Source organism: Gouania willdenowi, chromosome 8, assembly GCF_900634775.1.
Source record: "Gouania willdenowi chromosome 8, fGouWil2.1, whole genome shotgun sequence".
In the NCBI taxonomy this organism is placed as follows: Eukaryota; Metazoa; Chordata; class Actinopteri; order Blenniiformes; family Gobiesocidae; genus Gouania; species Gouania willdenowi.
In genome coordinates this window covers 12,511,054-12,530,708 of record NC_041051.1, presented here as the reverse complement: position 1 = coordinate 12,530,708, position 19,655 = coordinate 12,511,054, and the positions used below count along the sequence as shown (strand labels likewise).

Genomic DNA, 19,655 nt, shown 5'->3' with positions numbered 1-19,655 from the left:
CATTGCTTCTCTCTCTAACCACCCCCACAAAATCATACCTGCTGTTAAAGACCAGACGACAGGAAAGAAAAACGGAAAGTTACAAAGATTAGAGCAAAAATGGCAAATAATCTATACAGCCAGTACCCTTTAAAAAAATAAAATAAATCAAAAATAGCGTTTACTGTTGTTGATTTGATGAAGGCCTGTCTGTATTCTATTTCTAACTATGCAATTTCATCTTTTCTAACCATTTACTCTTGACTCATCGAGAGTACGAAGTGGATGAAAGAGTGTGGGAGAAAGAGGACAGGGGGTGAAAGTGGAGTGCAGTAGATATTGACAAGTGAGTTAATGAGACAAACAGGTTTGAATATCAAATAATGAACACAACACAATGTGCTTTCAAATATTCCAAAAACTTGTTTTTGTTGGGGTAAATCTTCAGCTTCAGTTGAGTTTCTTCAAGCATTTCTGCTGTGATTTTGAAGCTTCTAAATTAAAAGCAGATGGAAGAAAACGAGAAACTTTACCCGATATTTTTCAACTGCCTTATATCTGCTTATTGATAATGAAGAAAGAGACGAAGGGGCTGATGTGAGGAGAAAAGCAGGAAGAAGGAAGTCAAATAAAGAAACTGAAAAAGAGGTCTTAGAAAAGTGCACCCCCATCGCTCGGGTCCCTGTTGCTAGGTTACCAGTTGTAGGATGAACGGGTTAAAGTATCTCAGGAGCTACAGTGACACAGTTAGCTGGTCTCCATCTGAAAATAAAAACATGTAAGCAAACACACACATGCACACACAGATACAAAATCTGAGTCCTAACTAAATCTTTGCGCAGGCATAAAATGCCCTTGAGTAGTTTTTTTTGTTTTTTTTTTTTTTAACTGAAAGCTCCTAAAACCTTTTCTCCCAAAGCATCTTCCACAAGATTCCTACAGATTCAGTCAAATTAAAATCAAGACTTTTTATTGCCATTTGAAATTACATTGAAGACCGACTTCACAGTAAAAAAATGTTTAGCGGAAAAAAATACCACATCAATTACATAGGGTTAGATTTTTTTCCCAGTGACTAGTGCAGACGTGCTACGGGCGCCCTCCTAAAATAAATACAAAAAACAGACTAAAAAAAAATCCCTCCAAAAAACACACAGATGATTACAAAAATAGCCAAAAATTATAAAACAAAAATCCAAAAAATAAAAACCATTAAGAAAATCTTTTTCACTAAATTTACAGTTCCCCATGTTGTTAAAAGTTGCTACAAGCATGATGTGCTGAGTCACGCTGCAACCACGTCGCTGTTTTGTAATTGGTTCTGCTGCCATGATTGCACAATGTTAAGGTAAATTATAAATAAAAAAATTAATGTTACCATTTATTTTGAAATGTGAGACTAATTACAATCATAAAATCATACGTATGTGTTAAAATTTAAGACTTTTGAAACATTGATTCAAGACATTCTAATGACAATTACGTTCTTTTAGATGAATTTAATGCCTTTTAAAGACTTTTTAAGGATCCCAGGGAACCCTGTTCTAAAAATAAATGATGTTGCAGAGTGTTTATATTGCAAGGAGTTTTGGATTCATATTTTATCAAAAAGACATTTTGATCTTGTTTGTGACCTTTAGTCCTAGTAATCAAATCCCAGTTTTCCAATTTAGTACCTAAATAACTTTAGGTTATGTATATAACCCCGGTTCTCTGAGTAATATGATTAAGATGTATCACTATGCGATACAACCTCTGAAATAAATGCTTCTGAGGAATTCAGACAATCTGCCAATCCTGATTGGCCGGTAAAGCACGTCCGTCCGCTAGGGGGTAACCTACCTCCTATAAAAGGAGGACATGGACAGACGTGCACTCTTCAAAATAAGCACCTCTTTTCCATGTTTGAGCAAAAAGGGCAGCCTGGTGAGACATTGCACTCATATTACTCATAGAACCAGGGTTATATACATAACTTAAAGTTCTATTTCATAATATTTTGTGAGTTGTCTCACTGTAGGATATGGAAACTCCTCTGCTGCTTATCGAGCAGTACCAGCCTCCAGGGAAGAAGTCTGATCACATCAGGACAGTAAAACCACCTGTGCCGCGCACGGGGCGGAAATGTCCAGCATGTAAAAGTGGTCAAGCGTGAGGGGCGAGATCCAACTCGCCGCCGTCCAACTCTGCATCAGACAGTTTGGTGAGGCCGAGCCAACGGGCTCGTTCCTGGACAACCATGTTGCTCATCACCTTCCCCATAGCCTGCACGGAGCAGCGTTGGGTGCGGAGCCACACGTCGGCAACCAGGGATATTTCCTCCATTGTCGCGAAAGCCTCACAAAGGGCGAAAGCCTCACAGAGTTCAGCCTGATAAGCAGTGAGGAGAGAGAGGACATTCAGCGCCCTGACTGAGAGAGTAGTGGCAGCATATGTCCTACCGGACAGGTCTGACTGGAGACGGTCCGCTCTGAACGGCAACACGGCCTCCGAGGGGACACAGCGAGCTGTCGAGGGAGCAGTTGAGCCGCAACGAGGGGCTCCACCGGCGGCATGTAAAGCGGTCGGAGGCTCTCCATCGCCTCACAGTCGAGGGATGAAGCACCCGACACAGAGGTTTGCCCGGTAAATGGACGGTCCTTCCAGGGGCGCGCTAGAGCAACGAGCACCTCAGGAAAAACAGGAAGGACTTGTGTCGGAGCGCTTTTCAAAAAGAGAAGCTTCTTCCTTTTGTAGTGGGACCTGGTGGTTTCAGTCACTACGGTGGGCCACGGAATGGCCAGCCAAGCCACAGCAAGTTCACATACGTCCACCGTGTCCAGTCTGGGAGGATAGGAGACGGGTGTGGAGCCCTCCATTTCCTCCTGAGAGGCAAAAGAGGCAGCAGGAAGCTTGCCCCGAGCCGGGGTGATGAAAGGTTTGTCTTCCTCGTCTACATCCGAGCCGAGAGGGTCAGAGGAGTCCCTATCAAACTCTCCACAGTCAATCTCGATGAAATCCTCGTGAAGCGGGGAGGGGGTAGCTAGGTCGAGCTGGGAACCCCAGCTGGAACCCTGAGCAGCCGCAGTGTCCATCATCAGAGTCTCTACCTCACCTGCCTCTACGGAGACGTCATGAGGAGGGAAGGAGTCCTGCTCGGACAGGCCAATCTGGCGTGCCAGCCTCCTGTGGAGGCTTCGTGCGTTGAACGCAGCGCAGTGTTGACAGAAGCCCGGAGTTTCGACCGCCATGCGGGCATGTTCCAGACCCAGGCAGTTGAAGCAAACTTCGTGCTTGTCTTTGGCAGAGATTTTACCCCCACACGGACAGAGGCGAGCCCCAGAGCATCCCTCTCCCTCAGTGAGAGGTGTCTTAGCTTCCATCACCATGTGACGCAGTCAGGAGAGCAGGTGGTCTAGCTAGCACTACACGTGTACTGGACCGTCTCAGATGTCAAGGACAGCGTTGGGTCTTGAGACAGCAGCTGTTTGCTGGTGTCCGAAGCTCGGATACCGCAGTATTTGGGAATGGAGCTGGTTTACACACTTTCGTGAGAGCCCAGAGGAAGGACCGAAGTGCGCACGGGCCCGTAGGCACCGAGGGCAGTGGGACCGAGATGACAGCAAGGTGTGCTGGGGTCAACGCACTGGCTTTGCGGCAGGGAGCGTGCAGTGGGGCTAACACTGAAGTTAAAGAACCGTTGGGGACCAACGTGTACTGGAGCAACAGCGTTGGAAGGAGCCGTCAGCCGGAGCTGAGGCTCGGAGGACAGCACCTACCAAGCAAAGCAAGGTAAGAGCTGTATTCTACCCACTTCTTGACCTGTTGTGGTCTACGGCAGGTGCTAGTCTTGCCAGCGTCCGTCTGGAATAAAGAGAATCCGCCTGAGGACAGTTAAGCTGGCAAAAAATGCGAGATAGCTGAGAGGAGAAGAGGTGTTTGAATAGTGTACGTCTGTCCATGTCCTCCTTTTATAAGAGGTGGGTTACCCTCTAGCGGACGGACGCGCTACACCGGGCAATCGGGATTGGCAGATTGAAAAAAATGTTTCTGAGAAATGCAAACAGAGGGTGCATCCATTAGTGAGACATCTCACAAAATATTATGAAATAGAACTCTTCATAATGTTTGAGATATTTTAGAGAGCCCTCTCAAACCCACGAGCGCAGCCCGTCCCCTGCAGTAGTTAGTAACCCAGGTGGGCCATCATCACACCTACATGCAATGATACATGTTTCATCATGCATACAGCTCATCACATCCTGAGCACCAATTTGGCTCAAAAGCAAAGATTAAAGTTCAAACTGTAGATCACCTTTGCTACAGAGAATAATGAGTGGTGCAAGTTTCCCATCGCTGGGCTTATGTAGCACATTAGCAATGGTTAGGAAGTAATTGAAGAAAAAGCTCTTAAAGTTGGCCTTTCTATGCACCGTGACAATATTGTGAGTTGGCTGCTTTGTAATTCGCTGCTACGTTTGGGCTAACATGAAACTATGTAAGGTTTGAATGTTTTCTTCTTGTACTTATCGCCAATAAACAAAATGGAGTACCTTATGTGTATTAGACTCTTTCAAGGGTATGGACTTAAGTTTGCTTTGGAATAGACAAAAGACATGTCTAAATGTTTACGCGGCTAAACACTTCACACAAGATATGTTGGTATTGGATAGAATAACAGAGTCAGAGTACATTTCAGAAATCAATTTACTTATCTTAAAATAGATATAAAAAATAAATAAATTAAAAAAATGGAGATCTTTGATTTAAGGGTTTAAATGAAAGAAAGCACCCACCTAATGTACTTTTAAAAAAGTTATTAGCAAAGTCAAGAAGAAAGAAATTCTCAATGCCATAATTTATGTTGTAAATTAAACTGTACATTGAGCATGTACATTTTGTATAAGTTAAAATTAAAAAAAAAAATTGCTGTGGTGTCTATTTCTGTGTACATGCATGTGTGTGTATGTCTATGACCAACATTCGCTGAGCCACTTTGATATGTCTCCAAGGTGTCACCATGGCAACGGGCGTACAATTGCCACAAATGTCAACAGCAAGGACAACAAGAGCTCCGAACGAGACGTTCTGTCAATCTTTAACGAAAAGGGAGTATGACTGACACGCGCACGCACACGCAGGCACACACACTAGATGTGAATGTAAATCAGGGCAAAAAGAACTGACTAAGTTGCAATTTTCCATAAATACACACATGTGGAACGTCAAACACATGTTGATCGTCTCTTTTGTTGCACATTTACTAACACTTTGACTTTACACACACTCCGATTACACATGCTCTCAAACGTGCTCGCACGTTGAAAGATAAACACCAACAACAGCTTCAAAAATGGGAACAAAGTGTTACGGTGTTACTTTCTTCGTAGGTTTTAATTGGTCACTGGCCTCAAGATTACAGCCCAACACTCGAATGATGTGGATGTAATTAATAAATTCATTCTTTCACCTGATCAGGCTCACAGGGGTCTGCTGGTGCATATCTCCAGCTCTCAAGGGGGGCTAGGGTCAGGACAGGGTGCCAGTCCACAGCACAGACAGAGGAGCACTCACACTCCCATTTACTCTTACATGCAATTAAGAGACAACATGCTTTTGGATGGTGGGAGGAAACTGGAGTACTCACACGAGCACAGGAAGAACATGCAAACTTCACATTAAATTGATCTCATTGTCCACCTGTGGACTTGGACCTAGGACCTTCTGACTACGAGGCAAACGTGCAAATGACTACACCACCGTGTAAAACACTGTCACAGATTTCCTTAAAGAGTAACTAAATGTGAACCTCACACACAGCCTTACAGACACCACTCAGGGGCAAACAACCCTGCTCTCGTGCACATAGTGATAAGACGGACACACACATCCGCGCACATGCAAGACAGACGGGAATACACACAAAGCATAGATGTGTCTGTACATACACACATACAGTAGCTTGGTGAACCCTCTGATTAGCATAGAACCTGCTCTTTATAGAAGCACAGAGTCAAAAACAACACTGCACATGGAATACAGTGGACTTCCTCATTGCCTGTCAATCAATGCTCACTGAGGGCTGTGATTGGAGGAAACCCTTTCCCTCCTCTCAGGTTTTATAGGAGAGAATCCCTTTCAGCCAATAGCAAAATTCAGTTGTAATAGCCAGCGTTCAACCCTGAGTGGCCAGTATGACGAACATTTTACAGCTAAATATGAAACATTTAAATACTTTTACTTAAATGTGAAGAGCGGGACTAGGATCAATCAACAGCACTACTTAAGACCCAGGTACACAAATTTATTCAGCAGAAAAAAGTGGGTTTGGGGTTTAGTTGCTCTTTAAAGCGCAAGAACACACCCAGGTTTTTGCTGATCTGCCACTCGGAGGAAATTCAAAAAATGCCTTGATTATGGGCAAAATTGCTTCAAGACACACCCAGTCACAGCAGCCCCGCCCCACAGCGCTGCAGAGTTCCACATGGAGCTGTTATCAATGCTCACTGAGGGCTGTGAAGGGAGGAAACCAGTCCCTCCTCCCATCTTTTATAAGAGGGGCGGGGCCAACAGTGATGGTTAGTGATGTCACTGATCCAAAAAGACATCACTGATCTAATCTCAGCCAATAGCTAAATTAAATTCTAATAGCAGACATTCAACACATAGAGGGCAGTCACTCTGACGTGTCACAACTAAAAACGCTGAATTTAAATACTTTGACTAAAATTTGAAAAGTGCGACTAGGATCAATAAACTACACTACCTCATACATGTATTCAGCAGAAAAAAAGTGGTTTTAGGGTGTACTTGCACTTTAAAAAACAAATGTCCCTTTTTCCATGACTAGAGTTGAGTGAAATCTCTTATTTTGCACAGATGTTTATTTGTGAAAAACATTCAGTGGAGATATGTCATGTGACCTTAGATTAGGTTGTGGGGAGGGGGTCTATGTATAGATCGGTATGAATCATTTAATATCAGAAATTGGAAATTTAGTGTAAAGTCAATATTGGATATCTTCAAAAAGCTAAGTTTGAATATCCCAAATGTAAATACTAGGGTTAGGGTCAGTGACTGACTGGTTTTAGGGTGTACTTAGACTTTAAAGTTGCCGCCGTAGAATCAGCGTCACTGAAGAATATAGCTATATTACAAGTGAGAGAGCACAGACTCCCAATGCTGTTTGCAAGGGACAAGCTGTAGCTTTTAAGCTATCAACATGTGGAGTGTTGACCATAGTATTAACCTCTTGGAAAACCTAATTCTTGCTATGCTTTATCCAAGTGCACATTGGGTTATAGGGGGAACAAAATGGAATTGGTTATAAAACAAAAATGGGTGCATTGTGAAATGGAAAGAGTACAGAAAAAAAAATCAACTTATGTAAAAGTACTGTTCCTTTGATCAAATTTTACTTATAAGTAAAAGTAAAGTTCCTGGTGTGAAAATCTACTTGAGTATAAGTCAAAAGTAGCTCACTTAAAATGTACTCAGAGTAAACGTTACTTAGTTACTTTTTTGTTTTTGTGGGGTGGGGGGGGCATCTCTCCCATGCAATAAAAAAATAAAAAGGCATGTACAGTATATGTAGAATTTATTGGAGAACACCATTTCAAAATAACGTGCATGAGAAGAAGACATGGTGCGGCTAACCTGGATAAATTAAATAACACAAATGTCAAGGATGAGGTAAGTGCTTATGTCAATACATCCAATGTGTCAGAGCATCCAATAAATCACCTCTGAAAGTAAGAAATGCATACAGTATGTTATATAAAGTCTATAAAACATTCTAGGTGGAATGAGCCGAAGGAGGAAAAAATGATACTAAAGCCCCAGGGTGACGTGCGCGCGCCTACAAATACAGTTTTATATTATTAATAATAATTGTAATTAAAAATCACATGATCATTGCGCAAAACTTCTGATCAATTGGCTACAACACCTGGGGGTGTTATAAAAAAAAAGAAACGCACACACAATGCGTAAAGGCGCACAGTGGCTTATCTGGCACTGCTGGAGGACGAGGCTCACGGAAGACTATTTCAAATGTAGCAAAGCACTGTTACTTGAAACAAAATTTACTTAAGTAAAATTACAGATTTTAAAAAGTACTCAAAAAAGCTACTCAATTACAGTAACGAGAGTAAATGAAAAAAAAGAAAAGACTCCATTAGAGGTTTAGTCACACAATAAACATCAATAAATATAGTTATATGTTGCTTTTTAAGGACAGTTTCCATTAAAATAATCTAGTTACTTTTTAATGGCAAAAATTAAACTGTAGTACTTGGTCTCTGATCGGTATGCTCAGTAGATTACCTTTATCCAACTCTCTGTTTAATCCTTTCCCTTTTTTTTCCCAGATCAGTACCAATGTACTCCCTTCACACCTACATACTCAATCCTCCCTCCTCATCTCTACTTCCCCATCCACCAATCTAACCATCCATCCATCCCATTGGTGGTACTCTCAGTGGAACACTTTAGCTATTTATAAAAGCATCAAAGCCCACAGCTTCCAGCACACAGCCACTTGAGAGAAAGAGGGGGATATTGAGAGAGAAGGTGGGCGAAGGGAGAAGAGGATAGCTAGAGGAAGGGTTGTGGAGAAGAGGGGGAAGTGAAAGCTAGAGGAGAGGGAGAACAAAAGAGGTAAAAAGATCAAATTGGGCAGAAATGCATGTGAAAAATTGAAATGGTGAAACCAGAAGAGTTATCAGGAAAGAAAAAGGTAATAAAGGGGTGGAGTTGTGAACAACCAGTGGTCGATGAAAAACAAACAAAGGAGAAAATAATGCTTTTTGGCTCCAGGTTTACAGTGATATACAGTACCATTGTATAGCATTAGCACACTACTATGTAATCTTCTCCTTGTGGTAAATGTATGAAAGCCCAATTGTTGCATGTGTGTGTGTGTGTGTGTGTGTGTGTGTGTGTGTGGGAGGCAGGTTTTGGATCTAAGACCCCACCACCCACACAGGTTGGAGTTGCAGCAGCATTGGAGCTACATTCAGCGCAGCCAACAGACGCTGGTGTTTGCAAATATTCACTAGATCACTTGAACCTAAACAGACTCATAAAAAGGCAAAAAACATATGATGTGAGTCCAAAAGAACGGTGGGCACGACGCCCGAAAAGCCACAAACACTCGTTTAACCTTAAAAAGATGCCATCAGTCAAAACTGTAAGGATGAATAAGAGTAATGGTTCCAGCACACAATGAAGTCATGTACATTCTCTCATGTCATTTCCCAATCCCACACTTTTTTTTGTCTTCTTTCATGTCCATTAATTTCTCTGCACTGATTAAAATCTCGCCCACACCAACTCTAAAAATGTGCCAGTTTAGCACTTGTTTCTATTCCTTTAAACAAAGTGTTATTTTGAAGCAAAACAAACCGTTTTGAAACAGAGCCCGTTAGTTAAGAACTTCAGGGACAAAAAAAATAGATGCACTTTTCCATTTTCTCCCAGAAAATTAAATTTGTTAATGTCCTTTCTCTCATTCTCTCGAATGATCTAAAATGTTTTGCCTTCAAATACACATAATATCACATCATATGTGGACATTAACATTTTGGAGATTTCAGCTAATCAGTATTCTTATAAATCATGTTCTATGTTCAATACTCTTCAGATTTCCCAATGTTACTCTATGGTGAAATAGCATTTCAATTGGATGTTTAGTGCTTAGTTATGTGATGTCCAGTTCTTTGGATGTTAGGGCGTTATTCCTAAGAAGACCAGGAAAGTTATGGAGGACGGATTTTTAATGTTCGTTTACCAGGGAACGAGAAATTTGACTTTTGGATGCATCAATCACTTATTTTACAGATACACACAAAAGAAGACGCCATACCCCTGGGAAGTCTACACTACCATGGCAACCATCGGACACCTTCACCCTAAAAAAAGCAGCTGGAGACTGAATTTGAACTTCCTCGAGTAATCACTATACGTCACAGTTTGTCAAAGATATCAATATCCATAAGTGCTTTTTTATTGCATATGTAGCTTCTAAATATAGCCTCTAATTCCTACTGGTAAAGTGTACATAGTCTTTCAGTTGAGCCGTTTATGTAATTTGGGTTGATGATCCCTTCTAAGGGCACAACTTACCAAAAATGAACTTTTATTGTTTCTTGCTGTGCATATGTTTATTAATAGCCTTACTTTTTAATGCTGTAATCTCTTGGATTTAAAAATATTTTAAATTTAAAATTGTTCCCCCTAATTAAATGGCCTATGCATCAATCACACAGGAACATAGGGCTGCTCAATTAATCGAAATTTGATTACAATTTCGATTATTACACCCAACGATTACAAAAATAACATAATCAAGAAAAGACGATTATTTAAAAAAAAATAATTTGGTTTTTTTACATGTTTTATTCGCTAAATTAGAAAAAACCCAGTATTTCAGACATCTACAAATAATAAAGCTTGACACACACATTATTAATACTATCTTTGAGTTATTTAATTCATGCACAAACAAGCTCCTCCCCTCCGCCCCGCCCCTCTCAAAGCCAAAGCTAGCCTGCACGCTAACACAAGGAAAGTTGTTGCTAGTGGTCTGAAACATGGCAGGAAAAACGCAGCAAAAACGCTTGGTAAACAAGTGGCAAGTCAAATTCTCTTACATGGGTTTGATGATGGAGACCTAGAGCAAAGACACATCACGTGCAACAAGTGTTTTGTGCAAAAGTGAACATACTTGATTTTAGTGTTTGAAGGATTTTATTTATGTTTAAAGACTATATTTAGTTTTTAAGTACAAAAAATAAATAACTTCATGGTTGAGAAATAATCGTGATTTCAATTATGACTAAAATAATCGTGATAATTATTTCTTTCTATAATCGAGCAGCCCTTCACGAACACGCACAATTCCTGCCTTTGCCCATGTGATCAATTGGGACCCTATGTTTGACACCTCTGCTACACCTGTGCAAACTATCCTCTCCGTTCCAATGTGTTGCATCCCACCCACCCACCTTGTCCCCCATGGATCCACCATCTTCCCTCAATGAATTCCACCTCCACCACTTCAATGTTTTCTCTTTTCCTTCTGCCTTATTCTTTTCACCCGCCGCCCCTTTTTTGATTTTTTAATGCATCTGTTCAGTTTCTTAAATAACTTTCACCATTTAATTTCATCACTCGTGTATCTCTCACTTCCTGCCATTAAGCGTCTCCTTAGTTTTTTTGCTCATCGGACTCTGACGAACACATGCACACATACACACATACTATGGCATGTTATATAACACAAGCTGCTAGCACCCTTTAAGTCCAACACTTTCTTCTACTTCTTATGAAACTAAAGAGAAAAACCCCACTGAGGCATCCCTGTGTACAGCAATGATGAATTAGTCTGTATGCGGTAAACAAATCAGTCAGCATCACTGCTTGTGTTTAAAGGATCCTGCAATTAAAGAAATCTACAGCAAACACCGACTATGGCAAGATCGTCAAATCATCTCGACATAGAAAACTTCATCATTATTCATAAGATTAAATCTAAGTGAACTTGCGATAATAAAAGGATTACAAGAAAAACTGTGTTTTTTTTTTATTGCTGCAACCAGGTATCGGCTCAGATTGAGCTCTCCACTTTTCAAAACATATAGTTTTGAATTTCCATTATACATTACCATTCCTTGTGCAAGGCTAAATGATTTTCTTTAATAAATAAATAAACAGTAATAACAAAAACCTTTTCAATAAAATTGTCCTTGTGTAAATCTAACAATGTCATTGTTAAGCAGTTAGGCAGTGTTTCACATTAGAAAGTGTACTTTATTGCAATTGGCAGTCGGAGAACCACTTGAAAATCCTTTTATTCAGCAATTTGCCCAATTAAACTTAGATTAATTGAAAACTATAGATTTGCAGAAGAAAAGGAAAGTGGACTTTTCTTATAATTGTTGATGTAGGGAGATAAAAAGAATGAAGTAAAATCCAATTAAATCACAATCTTTTCGGAACAACACTGAGCCAATCACGTTGGCCGTTTTTCAGCAGAAGTTCATTCGGTAAAGCTTGAGGTAATCAAAATTGAGAACTAAAGAAATCAAAGCAACAAGAAAACAGTAATCTAATTAAAAGCTGAAGACTTCAGGAAGAAGAAAAAATGAATCAAACACACCCTTGTTTTATAAACATTGATACACCCTGGCAAGACATTTACAAGTTCACTGGTGACTGATGCAATGGATTATTACTGCTCTATTTACAAGATTTTCTTTGTGTGTGTGTGTGTGATGTAAGGAGTTTTACAACAGATCAACAGGTTCAATACCCTGTACTATGTCATCTAAAATTCATCAGAACGTTGCACAGGTTAAAGCACAGATCTAAGATTTTCTCAAGAAATTCCAAACAATTCAAGAATATTTTGGCCTGCTGTCACAATTATGAAAAGCAGTTTACTGATAAAACATGGGTTTGCATACTAAGGTTGGAGTGAGATTTAGAGTGTGATAAATAATATTTGAGAAAAGCATTAAACCACTGGTGTCTTGACGAAGAGAAAAAGACAAAAATGCTGGCAGATGCCTTTGTGACCTTGCAGAGGAGTTGCATTTTTCCCTCTGCATTAGGGTATTGATACTCTGCAGACAGATAACTATCCAGTAACGCACTTTGTATATTATCTGGTAGCTGTGCAAATAATCAACTCCCATTAGTCACTCAGGGTAATAAGTCAATACAGACACAGACTGAATATAGGGCAAAAATTATATTTACTCACCAATTAAACGTATGTTTCCCAAAAAAAATGCAACAGGGCTACACACTAACTACGTACATACACTCTTTAAAGGACCACTACAGTAACATAAATGTACCCTTTAAAAAGTAATACTGACCCAGAATAGACAGTCTGTAATTACCAGCTACCCTACTGCCAAATAAGCCCCTTCAGCAGCATATAGAGCGATGTTGGATGTTTTCCTGTTGCTAAGAGACGTAGAAATTCTTGAAAATCAATTTGGCAGTTTGCACAAAAGAAAAAAAAAAAAAAAAAAAGAAAAAAAAAACAGACTTCAATCTGAACAAAGCCAAACACACCTCCACATTTTCTCAGGATACTGTGACAGCTTATGTCAGTTCTAATGGTGCACACATTCCTCTCAATCACACAGTATAGAAGTGAAGGAATGTAAGGGTGAGAGTAGGTTGGAAAACCTAACCTGGTTAGTGTCCATGTGCTACTCAGTAAACAAACCCGCATATACCACAGGGAGATACAAGCTAGCAGTACAGCACAAAGTTTAAAATGTATGCAAATCATCAATTTGCCTTTGTTGCATATAAGCACCTGCTCCTTTGCCTGATGACGTCATTAGTACCTTTTGCAAAGAACTGAAACTTTGAAAAATATAACGATGGTACTACTCTGCTAGCGGACAACCAAAAACAGTTGAAGTTTTTTTTTTATTCAACAATTACATTTAAACTAAATAAACAAATCACGTCACCTTCTCTACTATGGGCAGCTGCCGCTTCAGAAGTCTCTTCATAACTTTGGTTTAGTTTAGAACAAGGGCTTCCCTAATATGGATGACACAACCACATCTATCAGGAATTGGATGACTGAGATGCAGAGAAGCACACTAGTTTTAAAATAACTAATAATCATATGAAAACAAAAAAAAGGATTCATGGAGCAAACTTAAAGTCAACAGATACTGCCCCACGTTTCCCCCGTTTAAGATGAAAAATTCAACCTGATGATTGATTTTCTTCAAGCTGCTAGACATGAAATTTGTGTTTCGTGTAGGCCTCGTAGATCAACGACTCGAAGATCATTTGGTCAGAAAAAGAAAAAAAGAGAAGTAAAAGGTTGAATTTGAGCTCAAAAGTTTGTTTTCATCTTCACCATTAACACTCCATTTGTTGACATTTTCCCACATTGCATTGTGGGATGTAGACGGATGCATAGAAGTGTTTTTACTTCATTCTTACAATGATTTCCTTGTTTTTCCCCAGACAAGGAGAACAGTGATTCACTTGACATCATTTTTTGATCAAGTTTGTTCCCGGTATTTCCTATGTTATCAGATTGAAGTAAAACCTCTTGCACGCACCTGTCTCCACATCCCACAATGCGTTAAACTTTTTCCATTAAAGGTGCAGGCCGTAACTCTTATGAAAAAGTGACTTTTTATCATATTTGCTAAAGCTGTCACTATGTAAGGACAGCTTTACATGAAACTAGTAGTTTGTGTGAAAAAAACAGACTCATTGAGTCCCTCCTGCAGCCTTTGGCAGATTGCCAGAATGCACCGTGACCGAGCAAAAAGAACCAATCAGAGCCAGGATTGTGTTTGATGGGCTGTCTGACAGTTGTTGCTCACAGAAACCCGCCCCCTTCTGCCATGGCCAAAACACAGCAATGCTCATAGCAAGGTGGTGCCTGGAGCACCGTCTTTTTTACAGTGTATGGTCTGGAGGAGTAAAAGTTTACTAATTACTGCTAATTATTTACATTATGTTTGATTTGTAATTGTTACACTAGAACTCTGTAGTGCATGTGTTGTTTGTGTGCGGGTTGCCTTCACTGCAGCCTCCGTGTGGGCTGCTGTGAGTGACACTGTGTTGTTGTGGTGCTGCTGCTGATAGATTGGTATGTGCACATTGAGAAAGAGAAGCGCTGCAGTAATATGCTTTTAACAGAGCATGTTGTATTGCTGTGATGTTGCTGTCGGGCTAACAATAGCTTGTTAGCTCCTCTGAGGGAGGGACTTTGGAGGCAGGACAACAGAGCACCTTTAATGCCAATAAATAGTGGAGCTCAAAACAAACTTTTGAGGACCAATTTGAGTAAATGATCTTTGATTTATTGATCTATGTGGCCTACACTGTCTTTATTTGATTAAAACAAAAATCATGTCCAGCAGCTTTCACGATTTCAGAGTTTAGGATTCAACTGGTAAAAAAATTCAAAGAGCAAACCCACCAACTGAATAAATTAACTATTTTAAAAAAGCTACTTTAATTGGTGAAGGGGACTACCAAGAACAACTGATCCATCAATAAACATAACACAGTGATCATTTTTCAGTTCACAATAATTAATAAGATAAACTGGCTGCTGAATTCAATAACATATTATAGAACAAATAATATTCTCGATAGCTTTTTCTCATGAACTACTAGTGTCTGCAGGATTATTGCATGTCAGGGTAGCAGACTGGCCCGTTCAGCTGTTTTTTTATTGCATAGATAATCAAAACAAATGTCATGTACGTTAAAAAAGCTTCCAAATTTTCTTCTTTGTCACAATGTGCATTTTTTTTTTTACCTCAAGCATTGTGGTTGAATGGAAAAATGAGAAAAAAGGAAATAGCCACAACGTTTTCACATGCACCAGCGTTTAGTTTGGTGTCTGGATTGAATCGGCCTACCTTGACACTGAAATCCCTGCTTGCCAAAACCCCTACAGAGAAAACACAGACAGAAAACAAGTTATAAAAAGCACACACACACACACACCAAAAACCTTGGTCTTCACCTCAAGATATCTGGCAAACTTCTAACACTGTCTGCATTTTAATATAGCTCCAAGTGTTTCCCATTTAAACAGGCAACACATTCACTAAGGCAGCGTCAGTGGTTCGGCAGTGAATCTAAGTACCCACTTTGTCCGAAAATAATTTTGATCAGAATTCTGTGAAAAAACAACTATAGAACATAATGATGGAATGAATGAGTGATAACACATGTCAAACAATGTCATTTTGTAAATAAGTGGAATAAAATAGTTTTTAGTGGCTCCTGAATAGAATTATTTCTATAGTTTGTCATTTACAGTCATCTCCGTCCTGATGTGGGACAAAGACTGACTCTTATTTTCAGTTCATGTTCTAATCAAGATCGTTTTTATCATCATTTTGTGTATTTTTGGTGTCATATTGTAAGTTTTTGATGTAATTTTGTGTATTTTGTTGCCGTTTGTTTTTTCTTTTTGTTATTCAGTATATTTTTCGCTTATTTTGTGTGTTGATAGTATTATTTAAATTATTATCTCTCAGTGTGTGTTTTTTGTGTCATTGTTTCTTATGTTGTTCAGTATGTTGCTCTGTTATTTTTGTATAGTTTGTAGTGATCTCGTGTATTTTTCTCTCATTTAGTGTGTGTCTTTGTTGTCTTGTGTGTTTCTGGTAATAGTAAGTATTTTTCTATCTTAGTGTGTGTGTTTGTATTTTTGGTGTCATTTTGTTGTTGTTTGTCTGTTCTTTTTATTATTCAGTATACTTTCTCTTATTCTGTGTGTTGATGTTTTGTGAGTTGCTGGTAATATTTAGTACGATTATCATTTTTAACGAAAAATTACATTTTCAAGTACCCCCTGTAGTGCCATCGCATGCCCTAAGGGATACACGTACCCCCATTTGAGACGCACTGCAAGCAGAAATAGCCATCACACACACTGTAGTTTACAGTTGTCACATTTAGTGCACATTACATGCTAGCATGCACAGACACATACATTCAAACTGTCTTGTTGGGAGGGGCCGTAGCCGCCCCAGGGCTACAGGGTTAGCCACGCCCAGTCCGTGGCATGAGGAATGCTCGGGTGCCCGCAGGTGCACACACGGACATGCATGAACACACACTCAGCCAAGCTCATTTTCATATGGTGCCTACAAATAGATAATCGTTCCTGGTGTGAAATCACTTAGTGCTGCCTATTGTTCTTCACCATTATGCTTATTGGCCCAGAAAGATTGATAGATAATCTGAGCAGGTGAAATCATTACAAAGGAGCACAATGTTCCTGATTTACAAATAATTCACAGCCACAGAGTCCATCCCATGATTAGGCTGTAATGAACACAGTCTTCTAGGTTGTATAATATAGTAATTCAGAATTTAAAAAGCTTAAATAACAAGTGTTTGGGGAAAATAGAGCAACCCATGTATAATAATAAACATAACCCAATTACACCAAACTGGAGCTGGAGAGTCGTTTCATAACCAACACATTGGATGGTCCGTTACCGTCTAAGAAAAGCCTGGAGGGCTGCATGTCTGCACAGGTGAGAGGAGGACGGTGAAGGAGGAGCAGGAGACGTGTTTTTCAGTGTTGGAAAACACTAAGGTTGGATCGCTGGATAAAGGTCCTATGGCTTTTAGAGGACATGTGTTAGTCAGCCTCTCAGTTCCTCTGCTTACCGCACAACTTCAAACGATCCGCCGCTGCTTTCCCTATTTTTCAAACTGGTGCTACCCACACCCTTCTCAGCCTTTAATTCAGATATAGCATCGATATACAGTTTAGACTGAGGCTTTTTTTAAGATTACCATGCAACTTCCTTCATTTCTCCTCTTACCAAAAAAAAGTCAGATTTCACTGTTAGTTCTCGACCATTCTCTACTACAAGAAGTGAAACTGTTCTGCAGTCTAAACCTGATTTATTAAGGGTTCACCCGAGACAGGCCAGAAAATAAACAAACCCAAAGAAGGTCCATTTATATTAAGGTCAATTTAAAGAATTAACAGAATACTAATGATTTTAAACAATAGAGCCAATCAGAGAAACCCTATTCTTGTTGTAGATGTAAACTCCTGTAAGACCTTGACCTGGTTGAAATCAAACTCACAATTCTATAGTGGAATGGCACTGTGGCATTTACTGTTATTCTGCTTTATTCACATTGATTAATCCCAATCTTAACTCCACTTGCTTTATTTTTAGCCCATTGTACAACTAATATATCACAAGACTTAGTGATCTCAGCAAAGACAACCCAGTGAATGTTTTTGTTTACTTCGAATATATCTATCATTTACACACAATATATTTAATTTTAAGCTGTTTTTGGTACCAATGCAAAATGTAAAAATCATAGAGGTTGGTTGACATATTGTGCAAAGATATTGGGGTTTAAAACATCACAAGATATAATGATGAAGGTACAAGTGGACTGTACTGTAGATCAGTGGTTCCCAAACATTTTGTGCCCAAGGCACACCAAAGGACACGCCCATTGTGCAAAAAGGCCTCTATAACAAGTGTTATCACTCATCATGTACAATATTTGTAAATGTGCATAATTATTTACTAATGCCAAATGAAATATGAGTAATATAGTTGTCATTGTCACAAGATATTTATGAACAAAATATTTCCCCCAAAAAAATAGGTAGAGAGTTTGCTTTTGTACTATGAAATGAGTCATACAAAGTAGTAAATGAAAAAATAATCATTTTTGTGTAGTTATATATTGTTGTCACAAAATCCCAGGGCACACCAGTGTGCCATTTGGTAACAACTACTGTAGACTGTCCTAGTTTTTTTTTTTTTTTTTGTTTCTTTTTCATTTTATTGCACTTTATTTGTAATGCTTATGTTATTGTTTATTTTATATCCACTAGAGTAATAAGAATGTTCAAATTAAAGCATGGTTATTTTTCAAACTGCAATAAATTTTTTTTTCTTCAACTTTTTTTCCCTTTTCATTAGTATCGTCTCGTATCGTTATCATGAGCTCTGTATCGTATATCGTCTCTGAACTTTGTATATCGTCCCACCTTAAAAAAAATAAAATTAAAAAAAATAAATCAGTGTAACATGATCAAAAACTATGAATATTTGGGAAAGTGACACTATTAAGTCTGGACACATTTAAACAAATGTCTATCTTCTTTCTGCTGCTCTCAGTGTGTGTGTGTGTGTGTGTGTGTGTGTGTGTGTGTGTGTGTGTGTGTGTGTGTGTGTGTGTGTGTGTATTAGTCAGATATGTGTGGTTGAAAGGATGCACCAGGCTCACCAGATGAAGTCGGTGCAGTGGCTGCAGAAGGTTGGCTGCTTGAAGAAGCGCGCGATGAATTTGTGGTCCTTCACCTCGTGCACGTTCTTCTGACGGAGCGCGCCCTGCCGGGCGAAGCCCCGTGCGGGCTGGCTGGGTCCGTCCTCCCCGTCGCTGCCGCCACCGGCCGCCGCCGCCGCAGAGTCTGCCATGCTCCACAAACTGACGGTCTGTCAGTGAAAAGGTACAGACACACACACACCGAGCCTTCCCCTCAACGGACCTACAAGTGGTTCGCCGCGCGGTGCGTGTGGAGTGGGAGACTGGAACTGTAGAGTGGAGAACAGTGTGGTTCAGTTTGATTCTAGTTCGTTCTGAGGCGTCTTGTTCGGATAATAAGTTGTGAAGCGGCGCTGCTGTCGCTGTCTTTCCTCCGCTTCCTCTTTTTCTACTGTCGAGAGAGAGAGAGAGAGAGAGAGAGAGAGAGAGAGAGAGAGAGAGAGAGAGAGAGAGAGAGAGAGAGAGAGAGAGAGAGAGATGTACAACGGGACACATATGTGTGTGTGTAAATTAATATATAATTAATATTATTATTATATATATTAGTAAAAAGCCTATTTTATTATATCTTACTGTTTTGCACAAATTTAGCTATTTTATAACATTTTATCTTTTTGCGTTTACATGGTTCTCACACTTGCTTTAAGGCAATGTAAACCTATTGTTTCATACCAATGAAGCTGTTTTGAATTGAAATTAATTGCAGAGAGAGAGAGAGAGACAGAGAGAAACCAGAAAGACCAGTACTTATATACAGTGCCTGTATCATCAAGTATTCACCCTTTGATGATTTACCATTTTATTGCTTTAATAAATGAATCAAGGTAAAATAAATGTTCCATCTTTTTTTTTTTTTTTTTTTT

General features: G+C 39.6%; 1 protein-coding gene across 1 annotated transcript in view; it reads right to left on the bottom strand.

Moving 5' to 3' along the window:
* Positions 1-19,655, bottom strand: part of LOC114467879 (protein kinase C beta type-like) — a 104,700-nt gene that overhangs the window by 78,914 nt on the left and 6,131 nt on the right. The window contains exons 2-3 of the mRNA XM_028454379.1: positions 18,754-19,183; positions 15,384-15,415 (exon numbers count right to left, since the gene is read on the bottom strand). Of these exons, the coding sequence (XP_028310180.1) occupies positions 15,384-15,415; positions 18,754-18,944 (223 nt within the window). The 5' untranslated portion in view covers positions 18,945-19,183. The remainder of the gene's footprint in view (positions 1-15,383; positions 15,416-18,753; positions 19,184-19,655) is intronic.